The sequence below is a fragment of the Monodelphis domestica genome, chromosome 7 (assembly GCF_027887165.1).
Source record: "Monodelphis domestica isolate mMonDom1 chromosome 7, mMonDom1.pri, whole genome shotgun sequence".
Classification (NCBI taxonomy): Eukaryota; Metazoa; Chordata; class Mammalia; order Didelphimorphia; family Didelphidae; genus Monodelphis; species Monodelphis domestica.
Window position 1 is genome coordinate 281,161,699 of NC_077233.1, and position 26,397 is coordinate 281,188,095.

Consider the following 26,397-nt stretch of genomic DNA (forward strand, 5'->3'; position numbering starts at 1 on the left):
AAATAGTTTGAATTTTAAAGGTATAAAGCTGAAATCACCATTTCTCATTATAACTGCTTACATTTGAATAGTACTTTAGTTCAGTTATGATTTTACCAAAGCATCATAGTGATTTTGGTATAAATCATTGTTACTTTGCTTAAATACAAATTCATTATTGCATTTTTTGTGACTATCATTCAAGAATAAATGTTTTTCTTCAGATAATCTTCTAGATTTCTGACTTTTAAGAAATAATTTTATTGTATAACAGAATTTCACAATGGACATCGGGCTGAAACTTGAAATTACCTAGAAGTCTAATCTTTCCCCTCCATTTCAGCTGATTTTATATTTTGTTGCACGTAAATAGACTCATTATTTTTAGGACTCAGTCTTTAGAATGAATTTATGCTTGTGCTTTCTTTTGGCCCATCATTAACCTTTTTTTTTAAAATCCTTGTTTTAAAAATTACTTCTTGAAGATCACTATTTTTTTTTAAACTCTTACATCCTTAAAATCAGTCTAAGTATTGGTTCTAAGGCAGAAGAGCAATAAGTGCTAGGCAATAGAGGTTAAGTGACTGTCCCAGGATCACACAGTTAGGAAGTGTCTGAGGCCATATTTGAACCCAGGACCTCCTAAATCTTTATCAGTACCTCCCTGGATCTCTCAGTCCACTGAGCCACCTAGCTACCTCCATGGGTCACTAGTTCTTATAATAACTCTAAAGAGATTTATAGGACATGGGAAGTGAAACAACTTTTCATTATCATTAAAAGACAGTTTTTAAAAAATTCATAACAAGAATAAAGTTCTTATATTTGTTCCTACATAGTAAAAGATTAATAAGGAAATTAAACTTTAGTTTTTATATTTGGTGATGCAAATAGCTATTGAAATGACTTCTTGGAGGATCTAAGCTTGTCTCAACTTTTTAATATTTCAAAAAGATTATATATTAAAACCCCCCAAATTGTTTGGTTATGTGTACATACATACATACACATGCATGCACACATGCATACATACATACACACATGCACACATACATACACATATACAGGCAGAGAGAAAGAGACTAAGAGAGACTAGATCTGTGATTTTATTAGTCTAAGGAGAAGGAAATTCATTTCTTTTCTGCAATTCCATCTTAAAGAACTGCCTAAAGCACTAAGAGGTCAAGCCAATAAAGAATAGTTCATAAACATTTAAGTGTCTACGATGCCAGACACACACACATATACATTTGTGAAGCACTGTGCAACCAGATGTGTGTATATATTCATATTTGAACAGAGAGTCTATGGAAAAGTATGCCTCGACAGATCTGTCCGTAAAAGGGAAGATTCTAGGTGGTGTTATGTACACACATCCGCCCATGCCCACACACACAGGGGTACACGTGTTGTAGCGGAATGCCAGTTAACTTGGACAAAGTAAGATAGATTTATTCACATGCAAGTCACTTTACACATTTTTACATCTTTGGGAAATGTTTACTATGCAATATTTTGTCCTTTTTTTCTTTCTTGGTGTGATTTGGCATTCAGGTCACAAGATTTTGGCACTTGTTTTTAAATTAAAAATTTTTTTAATTGCAGAAATTTGCTTTCTCTCCCTCCCACTCTATTCTTGCCTACCTGAGAAAGAAAGAAAAACAAAAAACCAAAATCCCTGTTATAAGCATGTGTAGTCAGACAAAACATCATCAGGTTGGCTTGAAGAAATATATATCAGATTTTGCACTCTTCATCTTTCTCCATTGTAACAGGCAGTAAATAGCATGTTTTATCAATAGTTCTCTTGTTCATTATTCTGACCAGAGTTCAATTTTCAAAATTGTTTGATATTACATTATTACTATCTTTTCTGCTCATTTCACTCTGAATCCGCTTATACAAGTCTTCCCAAGTTTCTCTGAAACTATCCCCTTCATCATTTCTTACAAGATAGAATTCTATCACATTTATATGCCACAACTTAATCAGCTATTCCTCTATTGATAGGTACCCCTGGTTCCAATTCTTTGCCACTTTAAAAAGAGCTATAAATATATAAGTACATATGTATATTTAAATTTTTTATTTTTTATGTTGTTCATTTCTGTAAGTAATCTTATAAAATCAAAATCTGAAAATATAAACCCAAATAAACAAGTGAAAAATCCTATGTTTTCATCTGCATTCCTACTCCCACAGTTCTTTCTCTGGAAGTGGATAGCATTCTTTGTCCTAGTCCCTCAGAATTGTCCTGGATCTTTGTTTTTGCTGAGAGTAGCTACATCTATCAGTTGATCATTCCACAATATTGCTGTTACTGTGTACAGTGGTTTTCTGGCTCTGCTTATTTCACTCCACATCAGTCCATGAAGGTATTTCCAGATAAAAGATATATAAATATTTTTTAACATCTTTACTAATAGTTTCTTTTGCTGAGGATTAATCTCCCTAACTTTCCCCTTCCTTTAATTCTTCCTTTTTCTTTCTCCTCTGTCCTTCCTACTTCCTTGTTGAGGGAAATGAATTTCTGTACCTAGCTGTATCTGTGTGTGTGTGTGTGTATTTGTTCCTCCTTTAACCAGTTAAAAGTGAGGTTCTAGTGAAGGCACCCCCTCAAAGCCTCTTTCTCTCCTTGTTTGTACAGAATTCTACTTGTGCACTTGATTTTATGAGATAGTTTCCCCTGAACCTTCCTCTCCTTTTCTTTCCCCAATGCGTTCCTCTTCGCCTACCTTTCCATTTTTCTTATAAGACCATCAAGAAATAACAGAACTATTCTCAGACCTTCTTTCTTATTAGACTCTCTCTATGGCCCCTAATGCTTGCACATCTTTCCATATTAGAATATAGACAGTTTGCCCTCATTTAGTCTTTTATGATTGTTCATTCATGGTTACCTTTTTATGTTTCCTTTGGCTTCTGCTTTTGCACCTTAAAATTTCTACATAGTTCCCTCAGCAGGAATGGCTCTAAGTTCTCTGTTCATCAAAGATACACATTAATAATTTATTTATTCATTCACTCATTCATTTATTTATTTGTTTGTTCATTTATTTATTTGTTTTCTCTGCTGGATTACACTCAGTTGTGCTGAATAAGTTATTCTTGACTGTAAATCTATATCCTTTGCCTTCTGAAATATTGTGTTCCAAGGTTTCCACCCCTTTATTGGGATGGCTACTATATTATATGTGAACATTCCCATGTCTCCGTGGTTCTTTTAAATTCTTTCTTTCCGACTTCTTGCAGTATTTGCTCTTATTTTCCTGGGAGTTTTCATTTTGGGGGTTCTTTAAGGAAGTGATTAGCAGGCCTTTTTTATATCTACTTTGCTGTCTGGTTCTGATAGGTTTGAACAGCTTTCTTTTTATGAGTTCTCAAAATCATTTTGTGATTATAGTTTTCAAGTAATCCTATGATTGTTAAATTTTCTCTCCTTTAATCTATTTTTGATGCCATTTGTTTTTGCCCTATGATACCTTAAATTTTCTTCTATTTTCAGTCTTTTGACTTTATAGTGATTTTACTTTTTTCATGAAATTATTAGCTTCTACGTAGACAATTGTAATTTTTAGGGAGTTTGTTACTTGGGTGAGGTTTTATACCTTTTCTTCCAATGCTGTTAATTCCCTTTCTACTTTTTTCTTCTCTATGCCTTATTTTGTTTAAATTTTTTTCTTTAGTGCTCTTATTTATAAAACCACTTTTTACCTTTATTTTAACTCTCATTTCTTCTCTTTTAAGAATTCTAGTTGAATTTCTGCCCAACCTGTGTTTTTATTTGTAACTTTGCCTATAGATACTCTGGAGTCACTCTCTTCTTGCTTTGTGCCTTGAGTGTCTGTCACCAGAGTAGCTCTTTATGTTTGAATTCTTTTCTTTTACTTTCTTTTTAAAATTCTTTCAGATTACTTCCCGACTGTGAACTGCATGTTTAGGGACAAGCTTTGGGCACTTCTGGAGGAAGGTCTGGGCTCGCCCTGCCAGTTTCTGGAGCTACTTAGTGTCTTAGGGATAGGCCAGGATGGGATCCGTAAAGCTTTCCGTGTTCCCCGCGTGCTCCGATCTGGGGCAAAGTCTGCCCGCTGCCCCTTTGGTCTGAGCGTTGTCGTTTCTCGCCTGAGTCGTGTGAAACCACAGCCGGAGCCAAGCCACAGGCCTGACGGTCCCGGGTCCTGGAAGAGGGTAGAGTGGCCCGGCATGGACTGGGGACCTTGCGTGGACTCTAGAAGGTAAAAAAGCCCCCAAGTCCTTAGGGCGGATGCTTTATAGGCTAATCAATAAGCCTGTACCGTTGGCTTACCTGGACTTTTCTCACGGCGGGTTTGGCAAAGCTTTGAATGAAAAGGGGAGTTTTAGCGGTAAAAATGACCTTTCTCCTGCCTAGTGCTCTTGTCCGTGTTATCTTCCACGACAGACGTTCTTCCTTCAGAGCGTGGCTAGCAGCTGCTTTTTGTTTGTTTGCTTTTAAACTGGTCTTCCTTCTGTTCTTCCAACTTAGGGAAACCTCCACCGTAGGGAGCAGCAGGAACCAGCTCTTGGCTCTGCCAGGTTCCCCCTTGCTCGTTTCCCGAGACTCACGCAGGCTCTTTTGCAGCAATTATTCACTGGTTCTTGGAATCGTCTTTTGTTTGTGGTCCACGGAGACCACAGGATTAAAAACAACAAAAGAGCAAGGAAACACGTGTACGGCGTGGAGACCAGACCAGCTATTTGGACTCCTTACGGCCGGACCTTCTGAGTCAGCCTGTTGTCATAGAAGCCCACGAAGGATCATTGTTGTCACAGGATAAAACGAGGTCGAATGTATTGCTTGTTTCTGCCATTCTGGGATTCTGAGAAAGTTCATGTTCCTGCCTAGAATTCACTGTTCCTCTTCCCCCTCCTGCCCCAACTGGATGGTGTACGGGGACAGCGACAGCTCAAAGGACAATGTCCGTTTTCAGAATGCCCTTTGGTTTTTAGGTGGCTAGGCTGAAAATCGAGCTTTTTCTTGCCTTCTCTTCTCAGGAGTTTTGAAAAACTCTCCGCCTCAGTTATAGGAATGGACTCTGAATGTTTCAGTTAAGGCAGAGAGTGAGGTTGTAGGATCCTATGGTAGAGTAATCCTTTGCTAACCAAGAATCAAGTGACAGTTAAAGGACCAAACCCTAAAACTTTCCCAAAATCATTCCCCAAAGGATATTTTTCTCATTCTTCTTCTGAACACTGACTGAAGATCTTTTAATTTTGCAGCTAGGTGGCTCAGGGTTGGGGGGTCCTGGATTCCAATTTGACCTCTGACACTTCCTACTTATCCGACTCTGAGCACATCATTTAACCACAATTGCCAGCACTTCCTGCTCTTCTTTCTTGGAACGGATACTTAGTAGGGATTCTAAGACAGAAAGTAAGGTTTAAAAAATAACATAAAAACTTTGTATTTAATACTATTTAAATATTTAATTTAATTTATTTAAAACTATTTAAGCTATTTAAAACTAAAATTCAACTTAGAAGTGAATTTCAGAGAATGATGACAAATATTCTAAGTCACCATGGATGACCAGAGTTACAATTGATGTACATTTAAAAATATGAATCCATTTTTATTCTTCACCTTAAGTTTTCTGAATTTAACCCAGCCTTTATTTCAATCTTCAAATAAAATGATACCAGAAAAAGCTGTCCATCAAAGAGAGACAAATGTGTTAAAAAAAATTCCTAGGGGGCAGCTGAGTAGCTCACTGGATGGAGAGCCAGGCCTAGAGACGGGAGGTCGTAGGTTCAAATCTGGCCTCAGACACTTCCCAGCTGTGTGACCCTGGGCAAGTCACTTAACCCCCATTGCCTAGCCCTTACCACTCTTCTGCCTTGGAGCCAATACACAGTATTAATTCCAAGATGGAAGGTGAGGGTTTAAAAAAAAATTCCTAAATACAAAATGCCAAAAGGAATGATGTGTGTGTGTGTGTGTGTGTGTGTGTGTGTGTGTGTGTGTGTGTGTGTGTGAAGTAAAAGAATCAAGACAATTGCACTGTAATACTTCAGTCCAGCAGAATTAATGGCAATTTAGAAACTTTTGGCTTTCTTTGGGGGAATTTTTTGAACACTGGAAAGAAATGGAAATTTACATAGAATATTTGAGTTCAACTCTGGCCTCAGACACTTAACTAGCTGTAGAACCCTGAGCAAGTCACTAAACCCTGTTTGCCTCAATATCCTCATCTGTAAAATGAGTTGGAGAAGGAAATAGCAAATCATTCCAGTATATTTGCCAAAAAAAAAAGGATCATACACAACTGTAGTGACTCAACAACAATAACAATAACATTTACATTTATCTCTTATTAAATTTCATCATGTTAGATTTGACCTCTTTTTCAACCTGCTGAGATGCTTTTTTTAATCCAGATTCCATTATCCAATATACCAAAACATAATATTTCACTTGGATTTCCTTTTATGCAAATGTATTAAGTATGTTAGTAATATATTCATTTAAATCATTGATAAAAATGAACAGAATTATAACCAAATGCAAAACTCTGGGAAAAACCGTTAGAGTTCTCTCTCTAATCCAATATCATTTCGTTATTTGATATTCTTTAGGCATAGTTGTTAGTTCTGTTCTGAATTCAGATGAGCTGGACTGTGATTCAGACTGTTTCTCCGTCTCATAAAAGACAGAGTCAGAGCTCTTGTTGAAATCCAGATGTGTTATTTCTCACAGCTATAATATTACCTTCTAGGAGATGAAGTTAGTCAGGGATGACTTGTTTAGGGGGTGGCTATGTTGTTTCCTACTTACCTCTGAATTTCCCTGCTTTAATCATTTCTATCAGACACTTTAATCGAAATTTACTTGGTCTGAAGAGTACCAGTTTGAGTCTATAAAATCTTCTCCCTTTTGAAAATTACAGTATTTTTCTAGCTCTACTCTTCAAGCACCTCTTTTTTCCTCTGTGATTTCTGAAAGGTTGTTGGGAGTGGTTTAGTAATTATATCTATAGATTCTTCCTGCCACCTGTCATGTAATTCAGGTAGATTTATATCATCTCTTCAGCTCTAACTCTCTCTCTCTCTTTTTTTTTTTGGTAAAGATATTTTATTTTACCAATTACACGTAAAAACAGTTTTCCACGTAAGTTTTCTAAAGTGATATAATTGTCTTCCTCCCTCCCTTCCTGGAGATGGTAAGGAATTTGATCTGGGCTATACATGTGTTATCATGCAAAACATTTCCATATTGTTCATTTTCGTAAGAGAATAATCATATAAAACTAAAACCCCCAAATAAATTAAAGTGAAAAATCACATGCTTTGATCAGCCCTAACTTTCTTTTACTCTTATTTGTTCTATCCTTTCTATTAAAAAAAATCACTTTGATTTATAGTTCTTATAGTTAAATGACATTGTCGTAGTCTTTCTGGCATATATGCCCCTATTAGCTTCTGAGTGTCTTCATTCTGAGATTACTTTTCATCTCTTCTGTATATGTCTTGTACACACAAGTTTGTTTTCATGTCATCTTCCACATTAGAATGTGAATTTCTTGAAGGCAGGGACTATGCATTTGCATTTGTTGTGTCTTGTTCATAGTGAATAGGTAAAAGATGCTTGACTGACTAAATTCCATTTTCTGTACCTGTCCCTTTTGAATCTGAGCCAATCACAGACTTTCTTTTTAAACCACATCGCATGATTTCTTTGAATGCCCATGTTCTTTTCCTCTTTCTTTGGGTTCATTCCCAGTGATAGCTTAAAATTTGGGTTTGGAGAGACGGATGCCAAGTTTTCACAATTTTCTTCCTTTCTAGTCATGCTCATTTTTTCTCTGAACTCTTAGATTTTTCTCTTTCAATTTAGGACACACATATGACGGTATCTAGTATCTACCCAAGTGTCAGAAATTCTGGAATATCATGTTCATTTTCTCTCGACAGTTTTTCCTGTTACTTTTGCTTCTCCAAGTAACTCTCCTTGTGGATCATAATAGCAACTATTTGCTCTCCCTTCTTAACGTTCTCTAATGTATGAAAAATAAAATTGCCAGCAAGACAAAATAATAATTTCAATTTCCCATCTCTGCCATGGTTAGTTTTATGATCTCTATGAAAACTTTGTTGATTTTCTTTGTCTGGCCAGGCTATCTATTCTGTGATCTCCCAGTGACATTACTGTTTTGTTCCAATGCCTCTCACCTCTTAAAAGTAAAATTATTCTTTCTTGTTTCTGCATCTTGTGTTGTTATTGGAATACACATGTATTCTCCCATTATTATTATTATTACAACTTTAGCTTAAGCTTTTAAGCCATTTCCATTTGCCTTTAAAACTCTCAAGATTGTTAGCCAAAGTTTTTAGAGTTAGCAATGACTAAGATGTTTGTGAGTCTTACCTGGTGTTCCTTGAAACAGACATATTTAGGATATTTGCTATAGCCCATTAAATAGCACAGGCAGTACAATATTATGCCAGCAGTGATTAATAGAAAACTTTAGAATTTTTTTTTGATTAGAGGTGAGGGTTGGGAAATGACAAGAGTAAGGATAAATCATTAATTTCAATTTAATACTTCTCATTTTTGCCAACCATGGAGAGGGATTCATTTTTGCCTTGATACAATATCAAATGACAGTGAGCTACTAATGTTTCGCCCAAGCCTCCTCCCAAAAATTGTGTAGTATTCTTTTGTTGGGGGGTTGGGGGGCGGGGAGAGAGAATTAAAAAAAGCATTTTATGGGAAGTAGGAATAGCTGATAATTAATACCATTATCTTATTGCTGTTGTTCATTAGCGCCTGACTCTAAATGGCCCCATTTGGGATATTCTTGAAATGTTTAGCCATCAGTTCATTTTACAGATGAAGAAACTGAGGTAAACGGGATTAAGTGAGTTGCTCAAGGTCACCTAACTAGTATTTGGACTCAGCAAGATAAATCTTCCTAACTCTAGGCCTGGCACCCTTATCTACTGTGCCACCTCGCTGCCCAGTTAAAAATACTGTATTGCTAAAAATGTTGTCCATCACTTGAGCCTTCAGTAAATCTTAGTCTTTGCCACTAGAGGGCTTTGCCTTGCTATTGCTGACCACTGACTGATCAGGGGAGTGGCTGCTGATGGCTGTGGCAATTTCTTAAAATAAGCAACTTTGAAATTTGCCACATCAATTAGCTCTTCCTTTCAAGAAAGATATTTCTGTAGTATGTGATGCTGTTTGACGGCATTTTATCCACAGCAGAACTTCTTTCCGAATTGGAGTCAGGCATCTCAAACCCTGCCGTTGCTTTATCAACCAATTCATGTCTTATCCTTCAATCGTGTTGTGTCTCAGGGAGCAGGGAGCCTCGAAGAGGAGGGAGATGGAGGAGTGGTCGGTCCCGAGAGCAGTCAAGCCAGTTCCGCCTCCTTTTCTTCTTGATCTTGTTCCTTTTACTCTCAAGACCACCACCCTGTTTCAGGCTGAACATCACAGCTGAACAACAAAAACCCATGAATGTCACTCCTCAAGCTGTAGAAGGGTAGCGATTTGCACTGGTAGAAAGTACACGCACATCTACCAAATTGGAAGTCCTTAAAATATTCTTAAGAAGTAAACGTTTTCTAATGTATTGAAGTGATTTGTGGGCAGATAATTTACAGGAACATTTTGATGTTTGAGTTGTTCAAAGGTGTTCAAAGGCAGAAGTTCAAATACTTCCAGTGTTATAAATCACAATCCTTTAAAAATATTTTTTCCCAATTACATGTAAAAACAGTTTTTTAACATTCATTAAAATTTTTTTGAGTTCCAAACTCTCTCCTTCCTTCCCACTCTCTTATCTCTCCTCCCTCCCTGAGATGGCAAGCAAATTAATATATATTTTACATGGACAGTCATACGGAACAGTTTTAAATATTAGTCATTTTTTGTGAAGAGATCTCAAAAAAGAAGTAAGTGAAATTGATTCTTTCTCCAAAGGCAGAGGGCATTTTTCATCATGAGTATCTGGAATTGTCTTGGATCATTGTATTACAGAGGATAACTAGGTCATTCACGGTTGTTCATCAAAAAAAAAAAAATATATATATATATATATATATTGCTGGTACTATGGACAATGTTCTTTTGGTTCTTTGGTTCTCACTTGACTTTGCATCAGCTCCCATAAATCTTTCCAGGTTTTTCTGAAAGCACCCAGCTCATCATTTCTTGTAGCACAATGGTACTTCATTTCAGACAAATAGGTCCTTTTCCTTTTTTAATGAACCTGGGCAAGTTACTTAATCTTGTTCGCCTCCGTTTTCTTATCTGGAAAATGAACTAGAGAAGAAAATGGCAAACAATTCCAATACCTTTGCCAAGAAAACCTTGAATAGAGCCGCAGAGAGTCAGACATGATGGAATGACAAAATACTAGGATCTAAAAGATGTCTTTAAACAAAGGAGTTTTATGAACTGAATGGGTTGTGGTATTTGGATATTACAAAAACTGAAGAATGGGGTGCTTTCCCCAAACCTGGGAAGTCTCATATGAACTATTAAAGAATGAACCAAATAGAGTCAGGAAAACAATTTGCACAGTGACAACAAGATAAAGACAAACAGCTTTGAAAGACTTGGCGACTCTGGTCTGAGCAATGACCGACCATGATTCCAGAGGACTAATGATGAAACATGCTACCTACCTCGTGTTAGAGAGATAAGAGACTGGGAGTGGAGAATAAGAATACCCCCCACCCCACCCCCACATCCACTCACATTTTTTCTTATTTGCTTGACTACGTAAGTTTATTATTTATTTCATTCTCATTTGGGGGGGATAGGGTGGAATGAGAGGGAGAGGATGTCGATTTTTACTAGTTGAAAATAATTTTGGGGGCAGCTTGATAGAGAACCAGGCATGGAGTCAGGAGGACCTGGGTTCAAATCTGACCTAAGACACTCCTAGCTGTGTAACTCTAGGCAAGTCAAAACCCCAATTGCCTAGCCCTCACTGCTCTTCTGCTTTGTAACCAATACTTAGTATTGATTCCAAGACAAAAGGTAAGAGTTTAAAAGAAATAATGTTTGATTAACAAGACAAATTATGATTCAGGTCTTTTACTTAATTCAAATTTACTTTTCTATAAAAAGGCAAGGATTCTACCTGTTGGCCTGCCTATTGTCAAACAGCCTTTGAATTTTTCATTTTCTCTGTTCACTGTTAGACTTTTATGGGATGCAACTTAGTGAAATATAGAAAGCAGAGACCTAGAAATCTTTCCCCATCTTCCTTCTTCCTTCTTTAAGCTGTGAACCATGTATAGGGGATGGCAGTTTTTGCCCAGCTGGAATTACAATCAAAAACTATTTTTGCCAAGTCATATTAAAAGTCATATTAAAAAAAAAACAGAATAGATTTAAGCAAGTTTTGGGGGGACGGGAAGTATGCAGAATGGGAAATCCAGGTGACTTTCTAACTTCCTTAGGCTGGTGTATCATTTGCGAATTCTGACATTGTACAAATAAAAGGTATTCTCAAGACAAATATCTTTATATGTTTCCTGTGGCTTTGCATTACTGCCCTTTTTTTTGAGTAGATCAGATAACTAGGAATTTATCATTTTATATACTTTGTTCTGAGGTCTATATCTTATATGTAACCTTTAACAAACCGCTCATATCTGAGTTCTTTCCACATTGCTTTTTTTTTGTATCATTGGTTATATGTTTGCAAAATTTCTCATACTCTGAGTTCTCATTTATTAATGCAGCCTTTAAAAACAAACAAACACAAGAAAGCCTCCAATAGAAGAATCTGACATACTAAATACATTTTTAATGTTTTCCAGGACGGTAACAATGCTTATTTTTCTTAATAAATTATTACATGATATAACATCAGTGGAACCTCTAATTTGTTTGACACCCTGATGCATAAACTACTTTTTTGTGGAAAATGTTGTACAGTTTAATTTTTTTTTAATTTTGAAGTCATCTCGTGTTCTTGTTTTAATCAAATCTTGCCCACTGGATTGTTAACGTTTTCCAAATGGCATTAAAGCTATCCTTATCCTTAGCCATGATGATAACTCGGGTTCCTCGCTTATTCTCAGGTTCTAGAAAATGCTTTCCTGCCAACCACCTTGTGTTAGAAATCGAGCAGGTGTAATAGCCTTCCTAGAGTTAAGGCACTAGAATCTTGGTGTGATTGGCCGGGGCCACCCGAGGAATGCAGAATTACTATGTGCTTTGCTAGGAAGAAGAGACTGCTATCTTAGCTACTCCTTTTAATGTCTTCCTTATCTCATAGGATCTCTTTTTTATGTTCTGGTTTGTCCATGTCTATTCGTTCTCAGTATATATCGATCACACTTAAGTTAGGGAAGTGGAGCTCTTCCCTGCATTTACTTTGAAGGGCATTAAGTACCTTTGTATACTGAGCCGAGTTAAACATGAAGGATAATGGTAGAAGCCACTCTTATAGAGCCTTGAAGATTTTTAATGAATTTTCCTCACAAAAACCCTGGGAAAATGACACTAGCAGCATTATCCTTGTTTTATAGATGAGAAAATTGAAATGCAGAGAGACAATGTGAATTGCCTAAGGTAAAGAGTGAATGCAGGAGTATCTAGATAGCACAATGGATAGGGTGCCAGGCCTGGATTTGGAAAGACCTGGGTTCAAATTTGACCTCTGCCACTTCCTAGCTATGTGATTGTGGGCAAGTTACTAATTGCCTCACCCTTACACTCTTCTGCCTTAAAATTTATACTGAATAACAATTAGAATTAGATTATTAGATATTGGGATATGTTAGGTATTAGAATAGATACTTAATATCTACTCTAAGACAGAAGGTAAGGGTTTATTTAAAATAAAGAGGATGCAAAACTTTCTGTTATACCCCTCTTCCTGAGGGAATTTATTATTTTTTATTGAAAATTTTATTGAATTAATTGATTTAGGATATTTTTCCATAGTTAACATGATTCTTGTTCTTTCCCTCCCCTCCCCCCATAGCCGACGCACAATTCCATTGGGTTTTACATGTATCGTGATCAAGACCTATTTCCCTATCATTGATAATTGCATCAGGATGTTCATTAGAGTCCACATCCCCTATCATATCCCCATTGACCCATGATCAAGCAGTTGTTTCTCTTCTGTGTTTCTACTCCCACGGTTCTTCCTCTGAATGAGGATAGCATCTTTCTCATATATCCCTCCTGAGGGAATTTGTAATTTCATTGGACAGATATGCGTGTTGTTGTTCAGTTTTGTCTGATTCTTCTTGACTCCATGAGCCAGATCATTCCAGGCTCTTCTATCTTCTGTAATCTCCTGAAGTCTCTCCAAGCTCAAGCTTGTTGCTTCCATGACACTATCTATCCATCTCATCTTCTGCCATCCCCTTCTCCTTTTGCCTTCAATCTTTTCCAGCATCAGGTTCTTTTCCAATGAATCCTGGCTTCTCATTATGTGGCCAAAGATTTGAGCTTCACCTTCAGTTTTTGTCCTTCCAATGAATAGTCTGAATTAAACTTTTAAAGTATTAACTGATTTGTCTTATTGTCAAAGGAATTCTCAGAAGTCTTCTCCATCACCAGTTCTGAAAGTATCAGTTTTGGAGTTCTCAGCTTTCCTTGTAGTCCCACTCTTGTAGGCATACATTGTTACCAGAAAAATCACCTCTTTGATTATTGTATCTTTGTTGGTAAGGTGGGGTCTCGGCTTTCTTATTATACTGTCCACATTTGCCAAGCTTTCTTTCTGAGGAGCAAGTACAAACAAACAAACAAAAACTATTGGAAGTGGGTAGCCAAGAGGCTTAGTGGAATAGAGAGCCAGGCCTAGAGACTGGAGATCCTGGGTTCCAGTCTGGCCTTAGACAATTCCTGTCTATATGACCTTGGGCAAGTCACTTAGCTACTGTTGCCTAGCTCTTACATTCTAACTAATAGTATTTATTGATTATTAAAATAGAAGGTAAGAGTTAAAAAAAATAAAACAAGGAAGGTAATTTATTGCAAACTGTAACCAAGTAACAATAAGTATAAGTTCTTATTCCCCTCACTTCAAATATATAGTAATGAGATTTATGCTCTTTTTAATTTGTTACTAAAAGGAAGATGAGAATTACTGAATTTCCTGAATAATCATGTTGTTGGAAAGACATTTCCAATGAGGATAGTTCTGTCTTTTCAGTGTTTTTGTCACTATTCACTCAGTCTGAATAGGAGATTTATTCGTTGTTAATTGAAGTATTTTAGATTTTATCTTCATTTGGCCTTGTTCAACAGTTCTTGCCAGTTATACTTAGTCCTTAAGCCAGTACTTTATAGGTAAGTAAGAATTGTTTTTAACTGTAAAAATATTAGAGATAAAAGAGATGTACCAGATTGAATCTCTGAGGAGCCCCGACAAGCATTTATTGAATGGGCAATAAAGAAACTGAAACTCAATTAAGTAGAATTGCCCTTAAGGAGATTATAATCTAGTTGGGGAGATGGAAATTAAAATAGGAGGGATCATATGCTAAGCACCAAATTCATGCTATAAAGCATAAATAAGGAATAAAAGAAAACATCAAATCAGTTTTATAAATGTATTGTGTTTATGTCATGTTATGTTATGTTATGTTCATAAAACCCTCACCTTCCATCTTAGAATTAATACTGTGTATTGGTTCTAAGGCAGAAGAGCAGTAAAGGCTAGGCAGTGGGGGTTAAGTGACTTGCACAGGGTCACACAGCTAGGAAATATCTGAGGCTAGATTTGAATCTAGGACCTCCTGTCTAGACTTCACTCTCAATCCAGTGAGCTACCTGGCTGTTCCCTCCCCCCATTCTAGAATATGTCATCCATATTTTAATAAAACTGAACATCATATTTCATTCATTCTATATTTTGGTAAGCTAAATTCTACAAAAGCATTAACAATGAAAAGAAGAAGTAAAAAATTCAAATAATTGACAGCTAATGGGCCATGTCCATGCCTTCTTATAGAGAAGGCAAATCTGGATTAGGTAAAGTATCTAAATCATAGAATTATTTTTTAATTGCCTTTTTTAGCTTAAACATATCTAGCAATAAGGAATCAATAATATGTATGATTTTTAGAAAAATTTACTTTTAAAATGGCTGTGATGACTTTTTTTTGAGGTGGTGAGGAAGTCATTCATATGAATGCCCTTAAAGGAAAATAATGTATCCATTTTTAAAGCAGACACTTTTTAGGGAAAAAAAATCTGTTTATCCATTTTTACCCTTGAAAATTGATAAGATATACTGAAAGGGAAAAGATGGTCTATCAAATTTGCGGGATCTTTATTATTTATTACTCGAGCACAGATCATCCCTTTGAAAACAAATATCTGACTTTCAGGAGTGTCAAAGGCAGAGTGCATGATGTTAGATTTCCTTGTTTGGGCAAGGAATCTCTTTCCACTTGAAGCTTATTCAGCAGTGATAAACACAAACCAACAAACCCACCCACCAGCCAAGCACTCTTCCAGATCTTAACCTTACCATCCCCGCCACAGGCAGGTACCAGGCATGACAGTTGCCTTTTCTTACGGCTCTGCGTTTCCCCCCAGGTGCACAACATTCTGGCAGAAATGGTGATGGGGGGAATGGTTTTGGAGACAAACATGAATGAGATTGTGACTCAGATTGATGCGCAGAATAAGCTGGAGAAGTCGGAGGTAAGTTTGGGAAGTCGCTCGTTTCGGTAGGTTTCCAAAGCGCGGTTATAAGTGATGCGCGATCCGCAGCTTTCTCTGTCTGTCCTTCGGTCTCACCCTGAAATGCAGCCGACTTGCTTGTTCCGCTGGAAGGTGGACCCCGTCCTTTATAGTATACGAGCTGTCCTAAGGCTACTGCTGAGTGATGGCCGTATAGAGTCTTTCTGTAACCAAAGCAACCTCTGTTTTAAGAGTTCTGACCCGAAGCCCCATTGCTCAAGTTTTTGGACTACTTCCTTCCACAATGGAATCCAGTATCTTTTCTGAAATATTTTAAACAGTAATTGTGGCTTATTAAATTCTGGGTGGCAACTAGGCGGCTCAGTAGAATGAGAGCCAAGCCTAGAGTTAGGAGTTCAAGTTTGGCTGCAAATCATTTAATCCCCATTTACCGCCCTTTTGCCTTGGAACAAATACACAATATTGATTCTAAGGCAGAAGGTGAGGATTTAAATTAAAAAAAAAATAAACAAACCAAAATTATATTCATATTTGTAAAATGGTTTGAAAAATATCGTCCTGCATTTCTTAATGAAATATCAAATATTTAACATCTTTTAAAACTTCAACTTGCTACTAAGCTGTCGATTTCAAAAGAAAACTTATTGATATTACTTTGATTATTGACTACTATTGACATTACAAAACCACCTAATTAATGTAAATAGTTTTCAGGATTCCCAAAGTCAATTTAACACAATTTCTCTTTTACTTTGATGAATAAAGCCATTGACAGATTCGTGTGGAGTTTAGGGAGACTCTAAAGTCTGTAAAAAATGTTGTCTTCCTCCTGGGATTGAATTTAAAATAGAAATATAATCCTTATATTTTTTCCCTTTTGTAACACATGCTTCCTTTATTTTCCAAAGCACAGCCATTCTTATTATTAACCGTATTAATTATATAGAAAGAAGATGGATTTCTTATAATTATTTTAGGAACTGCATGCATTTATCTGATTTAGTTAGATAGGACTTGAAAACATACATTTTTGAAATTAAAAAAAAAAAGAAAAAACAACCAATCTCCAGCAATGGGAAGAATGGGACGAAATAGCCAGAAAGGGTATCATAAATGATTTAATGCTGATCATCAGCACATTTCTATGTAACAAGACTAAAGTATGGAATTTAGAAAGTCTGCTTGAAATGTGTGTTATCCATTAACATTGCTTTTTGAATCTGTGTAGCTAAAGATCTGAAGAACCAAGAAATAAAATTTAAACAAATACATAATCTCCTTAAAAGAAATTCATAGTAACATGTGAAATTTGTGCCACCAATTGTAAAAAGGATTTTGAATGCTTGTATGGAATTCTCAAATCACAGAAACAAATACAATAATACCTGTAATTTCATGATACTAGGTCTCATTCATCAGCTGACTTGATCTTTTTTACTTTTTTTCTTCTTGATATGACACTTTTTAGCTCATTTGGGATTTATACCCTGCTTACTTTCAAAAATACGGTGGAATCTGGTTTGTTTCTATATTTCTGTATACACATTTGATGTTCATTTTAAGCAACAAAATACCATTAGTAAATACGTAGACTTTTCATAGTGACATGGCTTTTGGGGACTGTTCATGGGGAAATTTTTCTCATTGTAGGAAGGAAAATATACAGGAGAAAAATCAGTTGACATGTAAAGTGGTGAATGGATGAAAGTTTCTTTGAAAGAGCATAATAACTAAATTTCTGTTTTTAAAAGCCATTGACAGATATTATAAAATTTAAGGTAGCCTATAATTCTGCTCAAGTTTTATTTAACTGATTCATCCATCATCTGGTATTTTGCTAGTTATTAACTACCTCCAAATAAATTTTGCTATTTGTCCCTAATGATTATATGTATGTTAACATTCTTTTGTTGAAAGGTAAACCACAGTATACTAAACTTAAAAAGTTTCTCTATTTATAATGGCTCTTAAAATTCAGTCTTAGTGTATGATTTTGAGTTAACAGAAGTAAAACGGGGTGCAGCTAAGTAGCACAATGGATAGAGCTCTAGACTTGGATTTGGGAGTCATGGGTTCAAATCTGGATTCTGATAACTTCCCAGCTGTGTGACCCTGGGCAAATTACTTAACTCCATTTGCCTTCTGTCTTAGAATTGTGACTGAGATAAGAAGGAAGAGTTTTTTTCAAAAAGAGCAAGAAAAGAAAAAGAAAGTATAGCTGTTCGCTTCTGATTGTGTGCTCTTTAACCATTAATGTTTAAAGTTATGTTGACCTCATAAACACTAGTTTTCATTAACTTCTTCCCTGTATGTTAGTCAAAATATGAATCAAACTTGACTTCAGAATCATGAAAATGAACAAAATCTTCAAGTATTTCTTATTTCCATTTACAACTAAAACTTGTTAGATTCAGAAAATATCTTTTAAAAGTGATCTTCATTTATTTTAATGAAAGCACAAGCCTTAGTACCCTGAATCTTCATCATCAAAGTCGAATTTGCTTTGTGAATGAAGATGAATTGAAAGATTGAATTGAAATTCAGTAAGAGGCTTAAGTTTCATGATTAAGACTGGTCACTATGATTTTAAAGGTATTTGTACAGCTAATGTTTTTAGAGATCTTTTTTTTTTTTTTGTAAAACTGCTTACTGTCTGTCTTAGTGTCCATTCTAAGACAGAGGAGTGGTAAAGGCTCGGGAATTGGGATTATGTGACTTGCCTAGGGTCATACAGCTATCCCTAGTGTCTGAGGGCAGATTTGAACCTCGGTTCTTCTGACTCCCTTTATCCACTGTGCCACTTTGCTGGCCCAACTAATTTATCTTTTAAAAATTATCTAATGTATAATTGAAAAGTAGCAAGTCATGCAAAATCTATTAGGCGATTTTCTATTTTCTGAAATCAAAGGCTTTGCTATGTACATTGATGGCACTTAAAGTGCTGGGCTAAAGCAAGCCTGTTGGTTTTCTGTGTTATTTAGCTCAGTAGCACAGAAAATATTATTGATACTTAGGCACCCAGAAGAAAGAAATTCCCCTTTGCTCAACATTGACCCCATTTGAGGAGCAGCAAAGATAGCTCTTGAATGAGCCATTTTTCCTTGGCTAGAGGAATGCTTTAAGTTATCATCACCACCAGGGGCAGCTAGGCACCTCGCTTAGTGGACGGAGATCCAGTCTTGGAGGGGGGAGGTCCTGGGTTCGAATGTGACCCCTGACACCTTGCAGTTGTGTGACCCCGGTCAAATCACTTCACCAGTTGCCTAGAGACTTCAGAGCAATTATAAGGCAGGAGTAAGGGTGTTAAGAAAATTCTCATTGGTCCTCAAGAGAGGAGGTTTAAGTTGGGGGGATGGGGACTTGGGACTCCTGGGGGTGGGGGTGGCAAAGGGGAGCTCTGGTCAGTTGCCGCCTATGTATTGGAGTGTTACTGTTCAGAGGGTAAGTGGGGTTTGAATTTAGTCTCTACTTGTTGAAGTCAGTCCTCATTTTTCCGAACCTCCTGATCTCTCTAGCTCTTTCCATTCTTCTCTCTTACAGACCTTTATCTTTCAGTCTCCCAGACAGGACAGGTAGACAAGGTATTGCTGACTTTGAGAACAATGTGCTTTGAACAAAGGGAAAGCAAAATGATGTCGAAGGCCATCCATTGTTTAGGCCAGACTCAAAAATTCTTTCTGTTGATGACCCCACACCAGTCCCTGTAGCCTCTCTCCATGCTAGTTCCTTCTCGTAGTTCCCGCCTCCATTTCTTGGACAGTCTCTTACCAGCACGTCGTTCTTGTCATGTCCTGTTTTGTTGTCTGCCTGCGTTGTAGACCGAAGCATTGTCATTGGGCTGGCCCATCTGGAGAATGACAATCGCGGTTCTGTGTCTGTGGGGGGCAGGGACCCCACTAACTGGCCTGCCCACCATCTCCATGGCTCAGCCTCCAAATCAGGCATCGCATTGCTCATGAAATATCTTGCTGCATTTGGAAGTGGCCAAACCACCAAAGACGACCAGTCTGTCGGGTTCCCACGTGTCGGTCCCGGGGGGGGGGGGCAGAGGGGGTTTAGGGGAGTCCACAGGTGAGTCACAGAGGGTTTTCCGATCTGATCGTCACAAATAAATGCATAGTAAAGGTGGCTTACTTGCAAACCCTCCCAAATGGTAGTTGTTGACGGTGCTGATCCTGGTTCCCATTTCTGAAGGACGTTGCCACGTGTGGACGCGCCCTAGTTTGTACTGGCCCGTCCTTTATACGTGACCAAGAGAAGGATGGGACCGTCTGGGCCAGACGACTGCTTGCCTGTCAGCCAGTCCTTTAAAAAATGTGGCTGTTATGCGAGATCTTCAGCTCGTTATTCCCTATTCCTTGGAGAAATGTTCACTCTAATGTGAATATACATCGGTGGAATATTAAACACTGACCCGACTGACAGGCTTTGGGCTTCGGGGTTTCTACGCTGCCTCCCAGTCCTGTAACTCAGTTCTTCAGTGGGTAAATTCATATTCAAAAGCCACAATGTTGAAAAGGTTCACTTTGTTTAAAAACCATATTTTCAAAATCTGCAGATATTTTGTTAATGATTTGGGGTCTGAAACCATCTAATAGACTGGTTGATACAGCTGGTATTTTCCATACTAATCTTTTAGATTAAATGATGCTACTATAATATCATATTACCAGCATTTCTGTAGAAAGGGGAAGAAAAAGTTTGAAAATATATAAAATATTTGCAACTACCATCTTTATTATGCAATATTTTCACGGTGGAAGAAATCTTTCAAGATGGTAGGAAGATATTTTACCACTTACAGAAAATATCTATGTATCACTCTTCCTTTCCTTTCAAGTAAATGCTATTTATTGCGTAAGGAAAGGGGGGCTTTCAGGATCTTTGAAATCTTAGTAATGCTGCTTTTTGAGTTCTGCTTGCACATATTCTGTTTATTTTTGGGTCTGGCACTTTAAAAACAAAACCAAAACCAAATCATACCCATCCATTACTATCTTTGTGATTCAGGTGCTTGAAATTTCCAAGAGTATGTCTGTATAAGTCTTCTATCTGTTTGGCCTCATTTTGATATACTTGCAGACTTCATTTTGTTTTCTTTCTCTTAATTCTGTTCCTTTATTTAATCTCATGGGAGAGAAAACGTGGTCATTCTTTTATATCCTGTGCATCATTCTTTCATCCAGTTCATAATCTTACTGCTTCAAACTCATCTATTTATTTTGGGAAGTGGAGATGGGAAAGTATGCCAGCCATGGCCGTATTCAACTACAGGATGGAAACAAGTTATTTCTCTAGTAGCTTTTCATTCTCCATTAGTTTAGTTTTAGGTAAATTGTATTTTCTTGAGCCTTTGAACTAACTAGACTCCTAGCATGTTGTTAGAGGCAAGCCTAATTTCTGCCAGCTATTTTAAATTATGCACGTCACATTTGTTTGGTTCTTGTACATTTTTATTGTTCTCTAAAAAAGGGCTTGGGGGTATTTTTTGCTTTTTGTTGTTAATTGCCCTTATGCTCCAAGAGTACGTTTTTTTCTCCTAAAGAAAATCATCCTGATGACAATGAAATTATTTTTAAGTGTCCATTTTATTTATTTATTTATTTATTTGGGGTCCCTTATCTTCTGGCTTGGAATCAATACTGGGTATGGGTTCCAAGGCAGAAGAGTGGTCAGGGCTAGGCAGTGGGGATTAAGTGACTTGCCCAGGGTCACACAGCTGGGAAGTGTCTGAGGCCAGATTTGAACCTAGGATCTCCCATCAGTAAGCCTCATTCTCAATCCACTGAGCTACCCAACTGCCCCTTGTCCATTTTATTAAGTTATATAATTGTCTACTTACTATATTTCTTTGCCTTTGCTTTGACGAATTATTAATGAGTTCCCAAAGTCCCCTCTAACTCTAGATCAATAAATGATCTGGTGATCTAACTTTTTTCTTATAGTAGGAAACTAAGAATATATTTTATTTCCTTATTTCTTGTGCCATATGAGTAATATTCTTTGATAAAGTAAAATTTTATGAATCAATATTTATACTTACATATGCATGACGGCTGACAATTTATTTAAGAACCTGGCTTAAGACTTCTGGCTGCCTTAGTACAATTGTTTTTCCCATAGAATGTTTTCCACAGTTTTATTCTTGCCCCCACTTCCCAACTCTCCCAAACAATATGCCAGTTCAATTTAAGGAGAAGTGGGGTTAGTGATTTCAATTTGATTCCTATATCCTTTCTGCCATATTGATTTGATTGTCTATTACAGAAATATTGAACATACTTGAGAAATAATTTGTATTCTGCTAATCCATTTGCGTGTTTTAAGTAGTTGTCATCCTCTGCATGTTTATGGGCTTGTTGCTTATGTTTAGAAGGATTATAGTTCCATGGGCTTCATGACTTTTTTAGCAATTTTGCATAATGAGGGCTATAACACAACTGCATTATTTGAAATGAATTATATCAAATTGATTATATGTGTTCTCATTAGCAGCCAACAGCAGCCATTAGCAAGATATCATCTTTGAGACCATGTTTGCAAAGAAACAGCTTAATCTAATGCAAGTTACAAGGATATAGTTCTTACTCACATAGTCTTTGCCAAAGTTCAGATTTAACTGGTTCTTACTACAGAATAGTATGAAGGCTGAATCTCCTTTATTTTAATGTTGAAGGAATTACAGATCCATTTTAAAAAATTGAGCCATTCCTTCCAACAAAAATGTACTACGGGTAACATTCTTTTAGAGGTTCACTATTACTGTAGTGTCTATATTTACATGTTTTCATTAGGTTTCTAAAAATAAAGTCTATTCATCTTTTGTTGGAATATTCTACATCTTAGTCTTGAGAACTGTTGAAAACATGGATGATTCTTATTATGCAAGACTACGTGAAACCAGCAATATTTTCAGCTTGGAAAAAGGATCACAGTTCCAGGAAGTCTGTACAATTTTGTGAAATAACTTCATCTCCCTTTGTAATCAGCATACTTCCCGGCACAAAAAAGGAAGTCTGAAAGAAGTTATACCAGCTCTTGTTTTGGGATCTCTTACCTTAAACCATCCAAATTGTGGTAGATGGAAAATGAACTAAAAAGAGTCCCACCTTGATGTAATGTGTAGTAGGCTAAACGATATTCAATTGTGTTTCCACTGTCTTGGGGGCGGGAGACAAGTACAGTAATCTGTATAAAAAGAATAGATCAGGTAGGCAAAATGCATAGTTTTGTTTCAATTTTTAGTTGTCCATTAATAAAAACAATTAACCTACATTAAATTAAGACAATTGAATGCCTCGACCCTAATTTTCACTTAATTGGGGTAGAAGGTTTTCATCTGTGTCATCAAGATGGCCTTTCTGTTTAAATTGTCACCCATAATTGTGTATGTGGACCATCTGTCATTGATGATATTTGGATGATTTTCTGTTATTTCCATTTTTAAATGGCTAATCCATGACTTTTTTCATTTCTTAACAGTAATTTCATCCTTTATTAAAAAAATACTTCCCACCTCCCTATTTTGTGTTGGTCGAGATTTTTCTCAGAGCAAATATCGTTAAGAGAGGGATAGATTCATATAAGACCATTTCTCTTGTTATTCAAGTTCTTGGCAGATTATTAAAAGGAACTTTGAACTCTATGTTTCTATTAAATTGCATTGTAGTTGGCATTTCCTATCTATATTTTTCAATTGCACTACTGGAAAATTTGATGAATTTTGGGTTTTGTTACTGTTATCACTTTCATTAGCATTTGTACAAATTGATGCCAAAGTCAGATATTTTAATTTTAATCATAAAGTCTGATTATAAAACACCTTTTAAGAAATATCAGTGAGACCTATTTGGTCAACAAACTAAAACTTCCAAACCTAATGATAGATAATTTATTAGAGAAAACATGTGCGCTTTTCACTTTTCTTTTATCCTAATAACTTATCTTTTAAAGCTATTTTAAAATGTACAACTTATAAGAGAGCAATTTATTTTGCATATGATTTAATTAATTTACCTACCCCGCTATTTGCCAGTAGTGCTCTGTATTGAAAAGAATTTAACTGGAATTATGAACACGTTTATGAAGAGATACTAATGAAGTTTTCTATTTAGGTGACTGCTTCTGGATTTAAGCTTCTTAAAATGAATTTCTGTTAAGTCTTTGCATTCTTTAATATCTAAATTTTTTGTTTTGGTTGTTATAGTCTCAGGGATTATAGGTTACTTACTTGCCTGCTAACTAAGAAAATATTCAGGCACAACTGTCTTTTTCAAATGAAAACAATTTGTGTAAAAGCTTAATCAGAAAAGCATTAGAGTTTCTTTATACAACCTTGGACAGATTCTTCCAATTTTAGAAAATAGATTTCAAAATTTCATTATCTTGAAATGTTTTAGAGATTTAACTTTACTAACCAACATACTACCCAAACAAGATCGATAGATTGCAGTTTTGACAGTCATGTAAAACACATCCATTCATCACACTTTTGTAATACATCCTTAGAAAAGCAATAGCTGAACACTAGACTTCTATGAGACCTTACTGAGTCTCATGTTTTGAGAGATTAGGGTCTGCACTGGTGCATAGTGAAAGTGAGAGAACTCCCTCCACCAATGGAGGTATCACTTTCTCTGAAATTTGTTACTTTTAGAGAGAATATGTGACATGTCCAATGTCACATCGCCAGTGTGTGTATGTCTATGTATAAATATGGTGGGACACAGCCATGTCCTATCTTGTGATTCTGAATAAGTTGGTGGAAAGTAAGTAGACTTAGAGCTTAAGTTATAATACATTCATGAAATCAAGATCATTGTTAAGATAGAATTCTTGGCTAAGCTAAGCTAGTCAGATGACTAAAATGAATGGCGTTACCTCTGATGACTAGAAGTAGCGTAATTTAGGCTGTGTATTATTCAGCTTCAAATTTTCTCACTAGTTATCAATTAATATATCTTTTAGCTTCTCCCTTCTCCCTCCACATTTCTATTCAGTTCCCATTGCATGTAATTCACTATATTTTAAAATGTGTGAATTGTTTTCTCTTTATAGTTTAGTACTTCAAAGTAACTCATCTCATACAAATCCAAACTACCATCCGGTCTTTTAATCTTGTTATTTGAAATGCTTTGTCATTGTCTTCCATTGTGTATGCCAGTTTTGTGATGAATTACACCTGAGTTGGACATTTTCTTTTTTTTTTTATTTACCTCTATATACAGGCTGGCTTAGCAGGAGCTCCAGCCCGTGCAGTATCCGCTGTAAAGAATATGAATCTTCCTGAGATCCCAAGAAATATTAACATTGGTGACATCAGTATAAAAGTGCCAAACCTGCCCTCTTTTAAATAAAAAGGCTACTCCCAGGTAAAATCCAGGAGGGAAACAGTCATCTAGGTTTACCATGCCATTGTTTACCAAAAAAAGATGAAGAGTCTTAACTTTTGCTGTTGGATTGATTTAAGAAAAGGTATTGTAAAGAATTGTGTAAAAATCAGTATATTATGATGAATGTTGCATTTGCCTTGCTTAGTGATTTTGAAGGAAATGGGTAGTCCCTGTGTGATTTTTTTCCCCCTAAATTACATTCCTATGCCCTCCTAAGGCGTGTCATCTTGGTTGCTACAGTATTTTGAAAATGTATTTAAGGTATTCCTTTATTATGTACAACCCAAAGTATTGGGGCATTTTGTATATTTCATGGAATTCTATGAATAAGCATTCCTTAACTCTTCCTGCCATTTGTTATGATTATTTAAAAATTATGTATGTGTTGCATGAAAAAATATTCTGTTTTCTTTTTTAAGAAAAAAATAAACTCCAAATGAACTGGACATCTGAAGCATCTATTTGTTTGCTTGAAGTCTCGTTTAGCAATAAATCACATTTTCCTTTGCTCAGAAAAATGATCAAAAATTGTATTTTATCATTGTTTTAAAATAAGTTGTCATGATATTGATTACTACCCAAATTATAATGGTCTGAAAACTCACTAAATTAAGAAGGAAACCATTGGACGAGTTTATATTGTTCAAGAGTAGAATGTGTACTCTTTAAGATAGGATTTGTCCTGTACTGTGCTGACCATAAGCTCATCCTTACACATTCCAGAGAGAAGTCACAAGACTTGGGTTCATTTTACACATTATAAATGAAGTGATCTCACTTTTGCTTTACTTCTTATTTCAGCAAGAAATGCTTAATGCCGTGTCCTTGTACATACATTCTCCTCGGATGCAGCCATTCGAGACAGTGCTTCAGGACTTCTTGCCTTTGGTCTTGACTTCCACGGTCTTAACCTGCCTTTTCTAGCTTTCTGATTTTCTCTTCACAGTCTCATAGGCAAAGGAGAGAGAGTGTGTAACATAGCGGATAGACTGATGGTCTCAGAAAACTCACATTTAAGTCCCTCCTCTGACATACTTAGTTAGCTATGTGACTTTGGGCAAGTCACTAAACCTCTTAGGAATCCCTGGCAACTTGCTAAGACGATGTGTATGTGTTTTACTTTATATCCTAGTAACAATTAGACAAAAGGACAAGGGTTAGGCAACTGGAGTTAAGTGACTTGTCTAGGGTCTCATGTCTAGAAAGTGTCTGAGGTCAAATTTGAACCCAGGACCTCCCAGCTCCAGGGCTGGTGCTTTATCCACTGTGCTACATAGCCACCCCCTAAAACAAGTATTCTTAACCTTGGTTCAATAAACTTACTTTAAAATACAGTTGAGAACTGTATTTCAATATAATTGCTTTTCCTTT

General features: G+C 36.3%; 1 protein-coding gene across 4 annotated transcripts in view; it reads left to right on the forward strand.

The window, feature by feature from the left end:
* The window catches only part of AP3S1 (adaptor related protein complex 3 subunit sigma 1), an 84,514-nt gene extending 59,042 nt beyond the window's left edge, over window positions 1–25,472 (forward strand). For 2 of the 4 annotated variants that reach the window (XM_056803934.1, XM_056803933.1), the window contains 2 exons: window positions 15,527–15,634; window positions 24,862–25,472. In XM_056803934.1, the coding sequence (XP_056659912.1) occupies window positions 15,527–15,634; window positions 24,862–24,990 (237 nt within the window). In that variant the 3' untranslated portion in view covers window positions 24,991–25,472. Of the gene's footprint in view, window positions 1–15,526; window positions 15,635–19,174 lie in introns of all 4 variants that reach the window. The other 2 variants (XM_056803935.1, XM_056803936.1) reach the window with 2 other exon arrangements.
* The last annotated feature ends 925 nt before the right edge of the window (window positions 25,473–26,397 follow it).